Source organism: Mustelus asterias, chromosome 15 (genome assembly GCF_964213995.1).
Source record: "Mustelus asterias chromosome 15, sMusAst1.hap1.1, whole genome shotgun sequence".
NCBI classification, from domain to species: domain Eukaryota; kingdom Metazoa; phylum Chordata; class Chondrichthyes; order Carcharhiniformes; family Triakidae; genus Mustelus; species Mustelus asterias.
In genome coordinates this window covers 79,984,768-80,003,506 of record NC_135815.1, presented here as the reverse complement: position 1 = coordinate 80,003,506, position 18,739 = coordinate 79,984,768, and the positions used below count along the sequence as shown (strand labels likewise).

Below are 18,739 nucleotides of genomic sequence, written 5' to 3'. Positions count from 1 at the left end.
GAGCAGATCCTTGAAGATGGCAGGACAAGTTGAGAGCATGGTTAATAAAGCATAAGGTATCCTAGACTTTACTGAAGGGGCGTAAAGCACAAGAGCAAGGAAATTATGTTGAACTTGTATAAGATACTCGTTTGGCCTCAGCTGGACTATTGTGTTCTGTGCTGGGCATTGCACTTCAGGAAGGATGTGAAGGCATGGGAGAGTGTGCGGAATAGATTCACAAAAATGGTTCCAGGAGTGAGGAACTTCAGTTATAGAGATAGATTGGAGAAGCTGAGATTTTTTAAAGCAGTCCAAGAGGAGATCTGATAAAGGAATTCAAAATCATGAAGGGTCTGGACAGAGTAGATAGTGAGGAACTGTTTCCACTCATGAAAGGATCAAGAATGAGAAGGCATAGGTTTAAAATAAAAGTAGTAAAAAAGAGACATGAGGAGAAACATTTTCACAGAGCACCTGGTTATGGTCTAGATTGCACTGCCTGAGAATAGGGTAGAGGCAGGTTCAATCAAGGCATTCAAAAGGGAATTAGACTTATCTGGAAAGGAAGGAATGTGCATAGCTATGGGAGAATGGCACTTGGTGAACTGCTCAGTCAGGGAACCAGTTCAGACATGGTGGGCCAAATGGCCTTTCTGTACTTTAATGATTGTGATTCTATTTGCATGTGGGCACAAGTACAACAAAAATTCAATGCAGGTAAGTGAAAAGTCTTACTTACTGAAGGAAAAAGGAATGTGTTTTATATTTAACGAGAGGATAGTAGAAATTTGAGAATGACCAAGTTAGCTGATAAGTAGTGTCCTCTATGGCACAGAATCATACTGACAAAGAAGGCTCCAAGTTTCAATTATTGGACTGTGCATTTCAACTATGTCTGATTATTCCTGAAAGACGGACAATGGAGAAAAAGTTAGCAGAGCTTCCGGCTATTCAGTGATCTCTATTAGAAAGGACACTTCTGTAAAGGTCAGATTTGGCTATGATGTCTCCCTAATATACTAGTTTATAAAAGCACACTAAGTTGACAAGTACATTTGGCTAGGTAGTAGAGGATTGTCAACACCTGCTGAATGTACTCAACACAAGTCAGTGCATCCAGGAAGGAGGTCTAAAAGGAAAACACGTTAAGCAAAATGAAAACCTGCCGCTTGTTAATAATACATTAAAATAAAAACTGCAATTTGTATCCAAAATCCTTACCGACCATCAGCTGTGCCCTCCATCACCAGGTATCGATTATCTCTCCTCTGCCACTTGCTGCTGGAGTCTGTGAAGTAGATCTTTCTACCATCTTGTGTGATGCTGAGGTCATTCACAAACGCCATTCTCCTGCCTTGGATAATTTTCTGAGCGGAGACCAGCATTTCCATTTCACCTGAAATTATTAACCATAGGGAAGGTAAATGTTGCCCGCAATTGGAACTATGAAGTATAAGCAGGCCTGTTTTTCAAAGATTTCAGAGAGAGGATTGCACCCTCCACTTAGTGGATGTTTAAATTCGAAATATCTATTTTTCAGCAGGCACTTTCATCAAGCTCCCATAGCGAAATGAACCCACATTTTTAAGAAAATATTTTAGAATATTGAGCTTTTATGAATTAACAGTTTAAAAAATAAAAGGTAAGTATATGAGGGCGAATGGAATGGAAGGATATGTCGACATAAGATAAATAGAATGGAAACCTCTTCAGAATAGATACGCTGGGCTGAATGACCCATCTGTGCTGTTCATTGTTTGAATCTGTACAGTTCAGAAGGGTGGCAGAGTGATCAGCACTGCTGTCTCTCAGCACCAGGAACCCAGGTTCAATTCCAGCCTCGGGTTACTTTCTCCCCGTGTTTGCATGGGTTTCCTCCGGGTGCTCCAGTTTCCTCCCACACTCCAAAAGGTGTGTGGGTTAGGTTATTGGCCATGCTAAATTGACGCTAGTGTCTGGGGGATTAGCAGGGTAAATGTGTGGGGTAGGGGAATAGGCCTGGGTGGGATTGTGGTCAGTACAGACTCGATGGGCTGAATAGCCTCCTTCTGTACTGTAGGGATTCTATGATGCAGCATATTCAGTATAAACCAGTACAATTAATGAGACAATGGTTTACAATTTGGAAACCGCTCACCGTTGCAAGTATAAAAACAACATGGAGTGACTGGCACAGCAATGGTCACGGTGTACACCCTGCTCTACCCAGCAGGGACCTACCCTTTCAGCAGACAGCAAATATCTGAGAGGAAGTTGCAATTCTTTTGTTTCTATTCAACACGATCTAGTGACAGTGATTCGGTTCTTTGCTTCTCTGCAATGGAATTGCAGATACTACAGCTCAGGTTCACTAGTCAAATCTGAATCTATTATCAGGCGATAGAATTCTTGGTTTTACCCTCGTGTCTCTACTCCATCTCAAACACCTGACCCATTCCATCCTCATCCCTTCATCCCATTGCCCTACAGAAAAGGTTAAATGCTTTGAACTGCACTTATTATTTAAAATCTCATGGACCTAAACTGACCTCAATGTCAGTCTTTAATTCTTGTCCACCAAAACTTGTGCCTCCTGACTGGACTTTTAATTTTCATCCGACTTACAATTGACAAGTGGGGTTTTTATTTGGTCAATAAGATTTCAATCTTTACTGTATTATTTATATACCTGTGGAGTCTTTGATGGAACTTCCAATTTCCTCTTTTGCTCTTTTATATTTTGCCTGGACCTTACGGAAACTGTGCACCCAATGTTGTGCTGCAAATCAGGTGGACAGCAATAGGAAACCAGGTGAGAATCTAGAAAGTTAGATTCACCATCTGTCCATTTCTTTACATTCAGCAGGAATACCATCCAGTTATGGATAGCATAGCATCATGGTAAAGAGGCAGCAATAAAATGGCGATAAATGACATCCCATTTTCCTTCATTCCAGCCTTATTTGCACGAGTTTGAATTGATTCCTGAATGAAGTGGTTACTTAGCTCCATGGTGAAAGTAGAAGGCAGTTCAATAGAAGCAGCTCACACATCTTACAAGTTCTTTTTACTACTTTTCAACTTCCACTTCTCTTCCTCTTTCGAACCTGGTTATGGGCAGTACCTTAGCAAATGAGAAGAAGGGAGGTGGAGGGGGGGGTGGCGGGTAACAGTAAAATTAAATTAACTGGAATCAGTGCAACTGAAGGGACTTCACTCTGTGCTCCTTAGAAGAACAGAAGAGGAAACGGAGACAGATTAGTCTGTGAGATTGCCCTGGTATCCTGCCATAAGAGCACAGAGACAGAGGTGTTCCGAACTGCATTTGATTCAGAAACAGTGCCAAAGTGTCAGCCATGGCTCAGTTGCTGCAACCCACACTCGTGGGTTCAAATCCCATTCCAGAAACTCATGTCTTTGATCTGTAGTCTAAGGATAGACAGCTTGTTCCATTCGCTTGAGCATCAGGTTGCACAGCCTAACTTTTAGGGCGTTGAATGGTGCTTGTGCTCATTAGTAACATACCTCAGATGGTTATAAATCTTGCACATTCTTAGTGGTCAAATACTTTCCAGGTAATTAAAGTATTCTACCTGTTACCGGATTAATTTCAAACAGTCCATAGTAAGCATCAGCCACAAACAGAGTCCCATTAGGTCCAACACGGATACCCAAAGGTCTTCCGCAGGTTGGTTCATCTTCTCTTGTTCCTGGGTGTAAGAAAAAGTTTTCAGTAACCTCAAGAATGGGAAGGATATGGTGGGGTCAGGGGGAGCGAGAAGGTGAAGGAAGAGAGAGAATGAATGAAACATCCTCAAATCATAATGTCTAACTTTGATCAAATCCATAATTTTAAAATAAACATTTATTGATTTTGTCCAGGAATAAACCAATTTGTACTGTGTTAAATTGAAGTACAATTGAACTACTCAGTAGAAGTTGAGGTTAAAGAGAACAGAAAATAAAGCTATTTGAATAAATCAGTTTTATTCACCGGGACTCTTGTTGTATGACCACCTGACTTAGCACAACTTGGTGTAACAGCTACTCCTAAACAGGATTAAGAAAAGCACTAATTATTACATGCGACTTACCACAAGGAAGTTTGCCTATCCTTGCCAGGGTGTGTATTTGCCCATCACTTATTTTCAGAATCTGTCCATCAGCCGTACCAGTGAATATCACCTCTGCAGAGATCCCACATACAGAATTCAGTTACAAACAAGCTTCACTCAGGAACATCCTAGAAAAAAGCAAAACTAGAAATCTAATCACTCAAATCCTCAGCTTTAGTTCTAATTAGAAATAAAAGAAAGACTTGGATTTGAGGCTCATGGCCTCAAGAAGTCCTAAAATTCTTCACAGGCTATGATGCATTTTTAAAAACACATCACTGTTGTAATGCAGGGAAAGACAGCAGCCAATTAGAGCACAAGCTCCCAAAGAAAGCAATGTGATAATGACCAGATAATAGAACAAAGAACAAAACAGCACAGGAACAGGCCTTTCGGCCCCCCAAGCCTGCACCGATCATGTGTTCCTAACTAGACCATCCGTTTGTATCCCTCTATTCATGTGGCTACCTAGATAAGTCTTAAATGACCCTAGCATGTCTGCCTCAACCACCTTGCTTGGTAGTGCATTCCAGGCCCCCACCACCCTCTGTGTAAAATATGTCCCCCACATATCTGTATTGAACCTTACCCCCCTTACCTTGAACTTGCGACCCCTTGTGTTTGTCATTTGTGAGCTGGGAAAAAGCTTCCAACTGTTCACCCTATGTCCTTCATAATTTTATAAATTTCTATTAGGTCGCCCCTCAACCTCCGTCTTTCCAGGGAGAACAACCCTAGTTTACTCAATCTCACCTCATAGCTAATACCCTCCGTACCAGGCAACATCCTGGTAAACCTTTTCTGCACTCCCTCCAAAGCCTCCACGTCCTTCTGGTAGTGTGGCGACCAGAACTGGACGCAGTATTCCAAATGTAATGTATTTACAGACATTGGTTGAGGGATAATGATCGTGGCAACTAGGAAAATCTTTTGCATTTCTTTGAACAGACTGTACTGACACTGTAATACTTGCTCACTGCACTGAAATGTCAACATGGATTTTCTGCTTAAGCGCTTGGGGTGGAACTTCAGCCCATGACCGTCTGCCTCGGAGGCAAGAGTGCTGCTAACTCAGGCATGGCTAATCTAAGTGGGATGAAGACTCCTTTCCTCAACATCAGTTGAAAAGATCCTATACCTAAAGTTGTTTTTTAAAGTTTAAAGTTTATTTATTAGTGTCACAGGTAGGCTTACATTAACACTGCAATGAAGTTACTGTGAAAATCCCCTAGTCGCCACACTCCGGTGCCTGTTCCGTTACACTGAGGGAGAATTTAGCAAGGCCAATGCACCTAACCAGCACATCTTGCAGACTGTGGGAGGAAACCAGAGCACCCAGAGAAAACCCACACAGACACAGGGAGAAGGTGCAGACTCCACACAGACAGTGACCCAAACTGGAAACTGAACCCGGGTCCCTGGCGCTGTGAGGCAGCAGTACTAACCACTGTGCCGTGCTGCCCGTAATAAGTTTAAGTAGTGAAAGTTTAGCTTCTGTTAGGCACACTGTACATCACTAAACTGACTCTGAATCAACATTAATTGTTAATGTCGTACGAAGTGCCATCATAATTCCTGATGTAGCAAACACAAGATTAAAGAAAATTGCTAATAAGGTTGGAAGGGATTAAAAATCCAGTGCTTAAACACAGTGGAGAACTTTACCCTTCTGGTGTCAGTCATGGCTCAGTGTTAGTAACCCTTGTCTCGAAGACAGAAGACGAGAATATAAAATCACTTCAATACAATACTGATGGAGTGCTGCATTGACACAGGCGCTGTCTTTTGGATGAGATATTAAATCAAAGCCCTGTCTGCCCTCTCAGGAGGACAGAAAGGATCTCATAATACTATTTCAAATAAAGGCAGAATATGAGGTGGAGATGCCAGCGTTGGATTGGAGTGGGCACAGTAAGAATTCTCACAACACCAGGTTAAAGTCCAACAGGTTTATTTGGAATCACAAACTTTTGGAGCACTGCTCCTTCATCAGGTGAGTCACCTGATGAAGGAGCAGTGGCTCCGAAAGCTCGTGATTCCAAATGAACCTGTTGGACTTTAACCTGGTGTTGTAACACTTCTTACAAAGGCAGAATAGTGCTCACTGTGTCCCGATCAACATTCAACCCTCAACTAACAATACTAAAGCAGATTGTCTGGTCATAACTGCTTCTGGGGGTCTGCTACATACAATTCATCAAGGAATATAAAACAAAATGGTAAAATCTCTACAGGCATACAAATTAATAAAGGAAAGTCAGGATGGATATGGGGTTACTGAGAGATTGTCAGGATAAAACAAAGGCAGTGACAGTGAAACAACAGAAACATTAAAGAATTGTTTTGCCTAATTAAGGGGACAGGACACAGGAAGAAGAGATTAGAAGTGATATAACTGTATATAAAATAAAGAGAAATATTAACTAGTTACACTAAAACAGCATAAAAGCCCTGGTCCAGGCAGATTTCACCCACGCATTTTGAAAATAGTTTTGAGGATATTGCAGAGGCATTACACAAAATATTAAATAAATTGTTGGAAAAGAGAAAATTGTGCTAGATAAATGGGATATGGCTAACTTTATATGTATAATTAAAAAGGGAGATAGAACGTTCCAGAGAACTGCAAAACAGTTAACATTGGTGGTGGGAAAAATAATGGCATCCATACTGAAGAGAATTTTTAAAGATCCAGAATACCAAAATATAATAATCATTACTCAGCATAAATTTCAAAACAAAGTCTTGTTTGACCAACTTCTTTGATGAGGTAGGAGAGAGAGTTGACAATGGCAATACATAATATATCTAGATTTCCAGAAGACTGTCAATAAGGTGCCACATAGAAACTCAAAGTCAGAAGAGAAGAGTCAGGGGACAAGAGCAGAATGGATAGCTCACTGGCTGCAGGTTATAATGATGTGGAGATGCCGGCGTTGGACTGGGGTAAACACAGTAAGAAGTTTAACAACACCAGGTTAAAGTCCAACAGGTTTATTTGGTAGCAAAAGCCACACAAGCTTTAACCTGGTGTTGTTAAACTTCTTACTGCAGGTTATAAAGCAGAGGGTATAAAGCAAAGGCATAAAGGACAGCTATTAAGAGCAACAGAAGGTAGAAATGGCATCCCACAAGGATTGCTACTGGGATTATTGTTGCTCACAATTTCTTTATGGTCTAGACTTTGGGATCAAAAATACAATTTTCTAAATTTGCAGATGAAACCAATTTTTGACAGGATGGTCAATACAGAGGACTGCAAATCAATACCTTGGAGAATGGGCATATAATTGGAAAATAAATGTCAACATAGGGGAGTGTGAGGTATTATATTTTGGAGAAGAATAGGATCATACATTTATTATACTCTTGATAGTTAGTCAAGGGAGAAACCAGAGCCAGTATTTACTCAGAACGGATTTGTTCACAAGAGTGAATCGTGACAAGTATCGTCTGATTCAACTCTTATCTTGAGATGCGCTCAAGTAACCATCTGATCAATGCCCTCTATCTGTATGTACTTAACGTTAATTGTATCAATTAACAGCACTGTTTAGAAAACAGAAACTAAACTGAGTAGAACAGCAAAGAGATAAGGGAGTACACAGATCACTAAAAGTGGCTAAGCAGGTTAATACGGCCATTAAAAAAGACCAAACATTGCAGTTTATTATTTGAGGGATAGGATTGAGCAGAACAGTAATACTAAATGTGTATCGAGCCATGGTTAAATTATAGTGCTTACTACTCCTGTGGCAATATTATGAAAGAATAGCAAGTCACTGGAGAGAGTGCAAAAAAGATTTACAAGGAAAGTATCAGAATGTGAGGTTATGAAGGATGAACAGGCTGGGTCTCTCAACTCTTGAAAAGAAAAGACTAATGGAAGACCTAATAGAGGCATTAACATTGGAAACAATATTCCCATTTGTGGGGAGCAGCAACACTAGAGGCAACTCAACCAATGACTTCCGAAAACCTGTCCACCATCTACAAGGCACAAAAGTCGTAAGTGTGATGGAATACTCTCCATTTGCCTGGATGAGTGCAGCTCCAACAACACTCAAGAAGCTTGACACTATCCAGGACAAAGCAGTCCACTTTGTTGTCACCCAATCTGCCACCTTAAACATTCATTTCCTCCACCACTGACATGTGGTAGTAGCGTACCATGCACTGCAGCAAAGATCCTTCAACAGCACCTTCCAAACCCACAACCTTAACCACAAAGAAGGACAAGGGCAGCGTATGCAGGGGAACACCACTGCAAGTTCCCCTCCAAGCCACACACCATCCTGATTTGGAACTATATCACTATTGCTGGGTCAAAAACCTGGAACACCCTCCTTAATAGCACTGTGGGTGCACCTACACCACATGGACAGCAGCAGTTCAAGGCGGCAACTCATCAGCACCTTCTCAAGGGCAATAGGATAGGTCACAATTCTCCCATCTGCTGTGCTAATTTGTTAGCGCAGTGGGCCAGGAGAATTGTGGGGGGGGGGGATGCGCAGGATTCACACGAGAGTTTCTGCCCCGCTAGCGTCTCCCAGCACCAGAAATTGGTGGAGAGGCGGGGCTAGCATTTAAATTATATTTTAAATACTGCCTCTCGCAATGAAGGCCAACATACCATTTGCTTTCTTTACTGCCTGCTGCACCAATTCAACCCGACCTGCCTACTGTTGTACTCAAAGCCTTTATTAATAAAGCCCAAGATGTTATATGTTTTATTAACTACTCGTTCAACACGTCCTGCCAGCTTCACTGATTTATGTACATTTATATCACAGTCCCTCTATTCCTGCACCTCCTTTAGAGTTTCTTCCTATATTTTATACTGTTTCTCCATATTCCTCCTGCAAAAATGAATCACCTCACCCTTCACTGCATTGAACTTCATCTGCTACTTGTCTGCCCAATCTACCAATGTGCACAGTGGCCTCTCAGCACCAGGGACCCGGGTTCGATTCCCGCTTGGGTCACTGCCTATGCGCAGTCTGCACATTCTCCCTGGGTCTGGGTGGGTTTCCTCCAGGTGCTCTGGTCTCCTCTCAGTCTGAAAGATGTGCTGGTTAGGTGCATTGGCTATGCTAAACTCTCCCTCAGTGTACCCAAACACGTGCCAGAATGTAGCATCTAGGGGATTTTCACAGTAACTTCATTGCAGTGTTAATGTAAGCCTACTTGTGACAATAATAAATAAACTTTAAACCTTTAAAATCAATGCCCTTTTGAAGGAGTTCAAGATTATCCTCATCACAATTGACAAAGTTTCCAATCTTCGTATCATCGGCAAGTTTTGAAATATGCACATTAATGGCTCAATTAGCTTTCCATCTCCCTCTCTTCTCATTTAGGTCATAATCCTCAGAGTAACAGCTGGAAGGAAGAATTGTGATGACAACCTAGATTGCAAAGTTTAAATGCTTTCATGATAAATGCTTTCAGTCCTAAAAGGTTTACCCCTTATCCTCAAACTATGATCTCTAGTTCTGGACTCCTCCAACATTGGAAACATTCTTTCTGAATCTACCCTGAGTAACCCTGTTAGAATTTTATAAGTTTCTATGAGAACCCCTCTCACTCTTCTAAACTCCAGTGAATATAATCCTAACCGATTTAGTCTCTCCTCAGATGACAGACCTGTCATCCTAGGAATCAGTAAACCTTCACTGCACTCCCTCTATAGCAAGGACATCCTTCCTCAGACAAGGACACCAAAACAGCACACAATACTTCAAGTGTGGCCTCACCAATGCCCTATATAATTGCAGTAAAACATCCCTATACTGATACTCAAATCATCTCGCTATGAAGGTCAACATACCATTTGCCTTCTTTACTGCCTGCTGTACCTGCGTGCTTTCTTTCAATGACTGATGCACGAAGACTCCAAGATCTCGCTGAGTATCCACATCTCTCAATTTACACCATTCAAGAAAGAATCTGAATTTCAATTATTGTTACCAACGTGGATAACCTCATATTTATCCACATTATACTGCATCTGCTACGCAGAATCCCACATACTCAGCCTGCCCAAATCACGCTGAAGCATCTCTGCACCCTCCTCAAAGCTCAACCTCCCACCTAACTTTGCATCATCTGCAAATTTGGAGATAATACATGCAGTTCCCTCTTCGAAATCATTAATATATAATGTGAACAATTGGGGTCCGAGCACAGTTCCCTGCGGAACCCCACTAGTCATTGACTGCCAATCAGAAAAAGACCCATTATGCCAACTCTTTGCTTCCTATCTGCAACCAGCTTTCTATCCATCTCAAGACATTACAGGCAGTCCCTGGGTTACGAATGCCCGACTTACGAACGCCCATACTTACGTACCGATCTCTGTAACGCCTATTTTTTTTTTAAAATCGAGTTACATACAATGGTTCGTACTAACGAACGGGCGGACTACATTGCGCGACGTTCAAAACACTGCGCGTTTTCCAAGTTGTGTCATTTCCATTTATTATTATTACTGTATTATTATATTTAAGATGTTTTAGGTAAAATATATACTATATACTAAGACAAACATTTGACTAATTAACGCTAGATGTGAACCGTACGTAACTGTTCCAACTTACATACAAATTCGACTTAGACTTAAAAACGGAACTCGTTCGTAACCCGGGGACTGCCTGTACCTGCAATCCCATTTGCTTTAACTTTATATAGTAGTCTGTTATGTAAGACTTTGTCGAAAGCCTTCTGAAAGTCTAAATAAACCACATCCACTGGTTCTCCTCAGTCAACTCTACTAGTTACATCCTCAAAGAATTCCAATAGATTCGTCAAGCATGATTTTCCATTTGTAAATCTATGCTGAAAAGTATACTTGAAAATGCAGGGTGAGAAGAGGCGAATTGATTAATTGCTCTTTCAGAGAGAGAACAGCACCAACATGATGGGTTAAATGGCATCCTTCTATGTTGTTTGATTCAATGAAATATGCAAAAAATAGGCTTAGCATCCTACAGTTGAGAAATATGATGATCAGTGCTTTTGCATGTTTTGATTAAATGTGTAAAATACATAATAATTAGATAAACAGTAAATAAGTTATGTACATTATATTTTATATTTATTCACCCAAGACGAATGGAATAATCGCTCCAATCCTTATATTTGGTCGTTTATAGCAGTTAATCAGCTAGGGCTATACGGGAACAATACCTTTGAGAAGCAAGCTTTCTTTAACAAAAAACATAATGGGGAATGATCTATAAAATCCAGGCTATGCAAATAGCAAGATTAGATTATGAAAGGCAGCACTTATTTTAAAATTTATAACTAGTGAAGTCTTGAAAACAAGAATTAGTAGGGAACTCTAAACCAATGGATCTACTCCCGTCTCAGCAGCTGCTAGTCATGTTGTAGCATCAGTTCAGCCATTCCTCTCTCCTAAATAGATGACAGAAGAGATTCTCTGGTAAAAGCAGCAAAAAACAAGAAAATTGAAGGGGGAGCATTTCTCTAATACCACAGAAAAAACCTTCTATTTCCAAAACACATTCTGGCCTAGTACTAGTTTCCTTAATCTGTGCTATTCCATGTTTTGCTTTATTTATGTGACAGGGAGCCAACACGGGTTTGATAGGCTGAATGACCTCCTTCTCAACTTTAATCTCCAGAAGTACTTTGGACTAAAAAAAACTTGCATTTATGTAGTGACTTTCACAACCTCAGAATGTCCCCAAGCACTTTACAGTCAATCAAATAATTTTGAAGTGATATCACTGTCCTAATGCAGGGAGGCATGACAGCCAATTTTCACAAAATACATTCTCCAAGAGCACACAAACAAGGAGCAGGAGAAGGCCATTCAAGCCCCTTGAGCCTGCTCCAACATTTAATAAGATCATGCCTGATCTGATTTTAACCTTAATCTACATCTCACCTACCCGATAACCTAGCACCCCCTTGCTTACCAAGAATCTATCCACCTCTGCCTTAAAAATATACAACGAATCTGCTTCCACTGCAGAGAAATTCACCTCATTTCCATTTTAAATGAGTGAAACCTTATTTTTAAACAGTGGCCCCCTAGCTCCAGATTCTTCCACAACAGGAAACATCCTTTCCATATCCACCCTGTCAAGACCCCCTCAGGACCTTATATGCTTAAATCAGGTTGCCTGTTATTCTTCTAAACTACAGCAGATACAAGCCTAGTCTGTCCACTCTTTCCTCATCAGACAACCCACACATTCCAGCTATGAGTCTGGTAAACCTTCCCCAAACCGCTTCCAACACATTTATATTCTTTAGTGCGATAATTCCCAGATAATATAGTTTGCGAGGTTGGCTGAGGGATAAACATTAGCTAAGACACCAGAGAGAAACCACCCCCTCATCTTTGAATAGAGCCATTATATATTTTATATCCACCCGAGATGAACCTTGGTGTGAGTGCCCATAAACTCATAAGTTCATTAGATATAGAAGCAAAATTAGGCCTTTCGGCCCATCGAGTCCACTCCACCATTCGATCATGGCTGATATGCTCCTCTTCCCCATTTTCCTGCCTTCTCCCCATAACCCTTCAACCCAATACCAATTAAAAATCTGTCCAACTCCTCCTTAAATTTACTCACTGCCCCAGCATCCACCGCACTTTGGGGTAGCGAATTCCACAGATTCACAACCCTTTGGGTGAGGTAGTTTTTCCTCAACTCTGTTTTAAATTTGCTACCCCTTATCCTAAGACTATGACTTCTTGTCCTAGAACGCCCCACAAGAGGAACCATCCGCTCCATGTCCACTTTATCCATACCTTCTATCATCTTGTATACCTCAATTTGATCTCCCTCATTCTTCTAAATTCCAGAGAGTATAGGCCTAAACTGTTCAATCTTTCTTCATACAACAAACCTCTCATCTCTGGAAAAATCTAGTGAACCTCCTCTGAACTGCCTTCAATGCTCCTACATCGTTCATCAAATAAGGGGACCAAAACTCTGCACGATACTCCAGGTGTGGCCTCACCAATGCCTTGTATACTTGCAACGATACTTCCTTACCTTTATATTTCTTTTGCTATAAATGCCAACATTCCATTCACTTTCTTTATTATCTGCTGTACATCCATGCTAAGTGCAGCACTTGCTCAAGTACTACATTGGCGTGTTAACTAGATTGTGCTCAAGTCTCTGGACTGGTCTCGAACCTAGAGCCTTCTGACTCCAAAGCTATAATGCTGCCTATAGCTGCCATATGTAACTATATTGTAAAGTTCAAGACATTTTCACATAAAATGTCCAAATGTCCAAAGTTATACACAAAACACTTCCCCTCAGTTTGAGCAGTTGTGAAATTCTGCTTAATGCTCCATATCACATCTCAAAGACCTATCCTGCTGTCATCACTCCTTCAACAGAAATCATTAAGGAGAAATAATTCAAGAATAAATTATCTGAGTCTGTCTTGTCCAACATGGACTTGGAGACAGTACAGAGGAGATTTACTGGAATGGCACAAGGGAAACACCTATGTAGAGAGGCTAGTGAAGCTGGAATTGTTCTCCATAGGAAGGAGAATTTTAAGAAAGATTCAATAGAGGGGTTCAAAATTAGAAAGAGTTTTGATCGGGAAAAATTGCTTTCGCTGGCAGTAGGGTCACTAGCAAAGGACAGATTTATTTTTGGAAAATGAACTAGGATGGCCAGGGTTAGTTGGGGGTGGGGATTTCTTTTTTAGGCAGCAAGTTATCATGTAGAAAGCATTGCGTGAAAGAATGACAAAATCAGATTTAAGAGTAACGTTCAAAAGAAGTTCAATTTATACTTGAAAAGGAAACAGCTGCAAGGCAATGGGGAAAGAACAGAGTAATGGAACAAACTGGAGAATTCTTGCTAAGCATTGGCAGAAGCATGATGCACTGAATGACCTCCGAGTGCCATATAAATTAATAATAATCAGGACCACATTGACCTGAAGAGCAATAATGAAGAGAGTTGACTTCTTGAACGTAACATTTTTCCTCCCGATAACCAGTTTTAATATAAAAATATGCAAGGTAGGTCCATACCTCCAAGGTGTGCAATAGATTCTGGTCCAATCAGTTGGTCTTTAAACAAGTGCTCAGCCTGTCTCAGCTTAAGGTTAGGCTCCAAAGGACCAGTCAGCAGGGGAGGTTCCTTGTAACTGCAAACAAAAAAGCAACGTAAAGGTTAATAGCCTGAAGTCGAGGGATTACTTGCAGGACAAACAAACTTGATGCAACTGTGTTACTGAATCAACTAGAAAGATTTAAACTTCAGAGGAAAGAACTGTTAAAAAAGGGGTATAGCTTAGAAACAGCAATATATAAATAGCAAATGCTCTTAAATATGAATTGCATTAGTGGCATTGCCATATTGATCTGTATTTGTGACAGTAATTGCTAGAAACTCACCTTTGTAAATTTAGGTTGCTACTGAAACTTAAGCAGTCGTGGAAATGGCGTTTTACACATATTTCCACTACTCTTTATGTGATGTGCTTATTCACATCACCTTTGAATGTTTTAGCTTTAGTTTTAAGGTCATGTCTTCTCATTCTAGAATTCCCACCAGATGAAATACTTTATTTTTTATCTAATTCTGTCTTTCAATCTTTTTCAACATCTTAAATGTATCAACCCTTTTCATTTTCCTAGGCAATGGCCTATTCTATTGCTGACAGGTTGACAAACAGGAGTAAAGCAGCTATGAAATTCATAATTTCTTTAACTTCTAAACAGCTTCTCTCATTCTCCTATTCTGGGTTTGTATAAGCGAAAGTCAAAATTGACTCTCTTCAATATTGAAAAACTTGGATCATAAACACACCAATTCTTCCTCCTTTTATCAAAAGATATATAATTTTCTCTAAAAAATTTCAAAATCATTTTTCTGCCTCTCCACTCTGTTCCAACCTCAATTTTATGCTGCAAGTAGATTTTCACCAAGTAGGCCTTCAATGATGATCCCATTCATCTATAAATCTCCAACACTGTAGATCACACTACTTCAACACCATTTGCTTTTGCAACTAATGCTCTCTGCTAGTTAACAGCTACTGGACTTCGCTCTACCTTATTTTTCAATATATCAAACATTGTGCTCTTTTGATACCATGTGCGTTCTGTTTTATACACTAAATGACAACTACTTCTTTTTAAGCCCAGCTAACGTCCTGCAAATCTTAATTTGCTACTCTCACCAACTTTTACAGATGTACCATAAAAAGCACTCTTTCTGGTTGTATCATAGCTTGGTATGGCTCCTGCTCTGCCCAAGACCGCAAGAAACTAAAAGAGTCATGAATGTAGCCCAGTCCATCATGCAAACCAGCCTTCCATCCGTTGACTCTATCTACACTTCCCGCTGCTTCGGAAAAGCAGCCAATATAATTAAGAACCCCACACACCCCAAACATACTCTCTTCCACCTTCTTCCGTCCAGAAAAAGTTACAAACCGAATCAAGAACAGCTTCTTCCCTGTCTTCAGACTTTTGAATGGACCTACCTCGCACTAAGTTGATCTTTTCCTACATCCCACCTATGACTGTAACACAACCTTCTGCACTCTCTCCTTTCCTTCTCAATGAACAGTACGCTTTGTCTGTATTGCGCGCAAGAAACAATACTTTTCATTATACACTAATACATGTGACACTAAATCAAATCAAATTCATTTGAGCACTTCCCTTCGTGCACCCTGCTTTCTCACTGCACTTGGATGTTTTCTCCAGGTGAAACATGCTATTTTGCTTATTTCTCCTCCTTAGACCTACTCTCCTGAAGGAACTGCTTCATGGTTCCATTGACCAGCAACTCCCCAATAACACTTCACTGCAACCATTTCTCTATATTCAAGTCCAAGCAGCAAAATTTGGTAGACTATTCTACCACATAGGACACTCAGGCAAACCATGCATCCACCAGTGATGCACTCACTTTCTAGTTAAGGTCCCCGGAAGAGTAGGGGGTTTTAGTTCAGTCAGGCAGCCTGGTCGGTGCAGGCTTGGAGGGCCGAAGGGCCTGTTCCTGTGCTGTAATTTTCTTTGTCTATGAACAGTGATAAGTTGTAAGATCCAAATGATACTATCCCCTCCATAGTTGTGGGACACTGACACAACTTACATTCTACCATTTCTAGCAATTAAAACTCAGTATCAATAAAACACTGGGGAACTCCAGGGATGTACTTTGAACACATTTATGAGAATGAAACATAAACATAAGCAATGCTGACACGATAGTTAAGAAAGCCCACCAACGCCTCTACTTTCTCAGAAGACTAAAGAAATTTGGCATGTCACCAACTTTTACAGATGCACCATAGAAAGCATTCTTTCTGGTTGTATCACAGCTTGGTATGGCTCCTGCTCTGCCCAAGACCGCAAGGAACTACAAAAGGTCATAATGTAGCCCAATCCATCACGCAAACCAGCCTCCCATCCACTGACTCTGTCTACACTTCCCGCTACGTCGGCAAAGCAGCCAGCATAATTAAGGACCCCACGCACCCCTGACATTCTCTTTTCCACCTTCTTCCTTCGGGAAAAAGACACAGAAGTCTGAGGTCACGTACCAACTGACTCAAGAACAGCTTCTTCCCTGCTGCTGTCAGACTTTTGAATGGACTTACCTTGCATTAAGTTGATCTTTCTCTACACCCTAGCTATGACTGTAACACTACATTCTGCACGCTCTTGTTTCTTTTTCTATGAATGGTATGCTTTGTCTGTATAGTGCACAAGGAACAAGACTTTTCACTGTGTCTTAATACATGTGACAATAATAAATCAAAGCAAATGTCATTATCTGTTCCAGCTGGTCATGTACAATTGGAGCTCAATGGTTACAACATCCGTATTTGATCCACAGCAAATACATTCTTACCTGAAAGGTTCAGGGTTTATTGGAGACTGCAGCAGCAGTGTTGCCACCAGCAATGGGGCTAGAAGTGTAACAATTAGTGTTGTCAAGGTTATCCGGAAGACTTTTCCACTGTATGCACTAGAAAAGAAACATATTCAGGAACTTGCAATGGTTATTGTAGATCATATTGGAAGGAAGAATTGTTTTGCATCATCTTTTCAAAGTAACTTTCCAGTGACAGTTATAGAAAGAATGTGCTCTGTACAAAATAACCCAATAGTCATGAAGTCTATTGGGAAAATGTGTCAAATGCAGTCAAGCCCTACAGGAGGAGGAAAAAGTTGTGCATAGATGAAAAGAACTATTGACCTAATGTTTTTTTCAAAATGTAGGCTTCAGGGAGGCTGAAGTATATCTTGCTGTGGTACTCAATGTGCTCAATTGGCTCAAAATGTAACAATGTCTCAACTTTAAAATTCTCATCTGTGTGTCCAATTCCTTCCTTGGCCCCCATTCCACACACTGTCTGCAATCTCTTCCTCCATATCTCAAGGGAACATGGCGTTCTTCCAATACTGGCCTCTTGAGCATTCCCAATTCCCTGTGCCCCCTCTATTGATAACCATGAATTCATCTATTGAGGCTCTAAACTACAGAATTCCCTCCCAAAACTCTCTTTTAAGATGTTCATTAAAATCTAACTTTGACCACGCTTTTGGTCACCTGTCCTAATTTCTCATGTAGCTTGGTGCAAAGCTTGTCTGATAAGGCTCCTGTGAAGCCATGTTAAAAATGCAAATAATTGGGTGGCCAACTGAGGTAGAACGTTAACACAGGATATGCCATTCGGTTAAGACATGACAAGGAACACAAATAACACAATCAGTCTTAATCCTTTACTTTTAAATTACCAATAATTACACTGACCATTACTGCTAGCTATGACTCAGTTGGTAACACTCTCACCTCAAGTCAGATGTTTGGGGGTTCAATCCAGGTCGAGCACAAAAATCAAAGCTGCTTGGCCTTTTGGCTAAGACCAAGCGTCAGGTCAAGCCCAAGATGGGGTGCGATGCCTTATCGTGTTAGCTTGGATCTTGTTTGTCTCTCTTGTTGGGACCATTAATTGGATTCAATTGGAATTTGATTTTTGGAGCAAGCAAGGAATGGACTTGGGTCTCCTGGTCTACGCTGAGCACTGGCTTTGTAACTTGGAATGGAGTAAAAAATTTTTTAAAGTGACTACCAAGGGATGCATTCAGGTGAAACATTACACACAGGCCTGTCTGGCCTCCCACACAGGTGTAAAAGATCCATGATAATATTCAAAAAGATGGGGTCCAGGCCAATATTTACTCCCCAATAACTGCACAAGAGATTACCTACTCACTATCACATTGTAGTTTGTGACAGCTTGCTTTGCACGTTTCCTACATTATAACAATGAGTACTCTTCAAAAGTACTTCATTGGCTGTAAAGCAGTTTGGGATGTCCTATGGTCATGATATATAGAAGGATCGCTCCGAAAGCTAGTGGCGTTTGCTACCAAATAAACCTGTTGGACTTTAACCTGGTGTTGTTAGACTCCTTACCATGATATATAAACGCATAGCTTCCTTTTTGTTAAAGAAAACAGTACACTCAACTTTCAGAAATCTCAATTTTAAATGCACACAGTCAATGCCTCCATTTCGGTTTCATTCAATCTAAATGTACCCATGCACATGTACAATAAATAGCATAGTAGTTTAGTTACAGGAGTAGTAATGCAGAATTAAAATCCAATCATAGCCATTTGAGAA

At 40.6% G+C, this 18,739-nt stretch overlaps 1 protein-coding gene across 1 annotated transcript in view; it reads right to left on the bottom strand.

Moving 5' to 3' along the window:
- apmap (adipocyte plasma membrane associated protein) overlaps positions 1-18,739 on the bottom strand; it is a 52,978-nt gene that overhangs the window by 21,142 nt on the left and 13,097 nt on the right. Inside the window, exons 2-6 of the mRNA XM_078230229.1 lie at positions 16,958-17,074; positions 14,119-14,234; positions 4,056-4,148; positions 3,555-3,671; positions 1,204-1,378 (exon numbers count right to left, since the gene is read on the bottom strand). Of these exons, the coding sequence (XP_078086355.1) occupies positions 1,204-1,378; positions 3,555-3,671; positions 4,056-4,148; positions 14,119-14,234; positions 16,958-17,074 (618 nt within the window). The remainder of the gene's footprint in view (positions 1-1,203; positions 1,379-3,554; positions 3,672-4,055; positions 4,149-14,118; positions 14,235-16,957; positions 17,075-18,739) is intronic.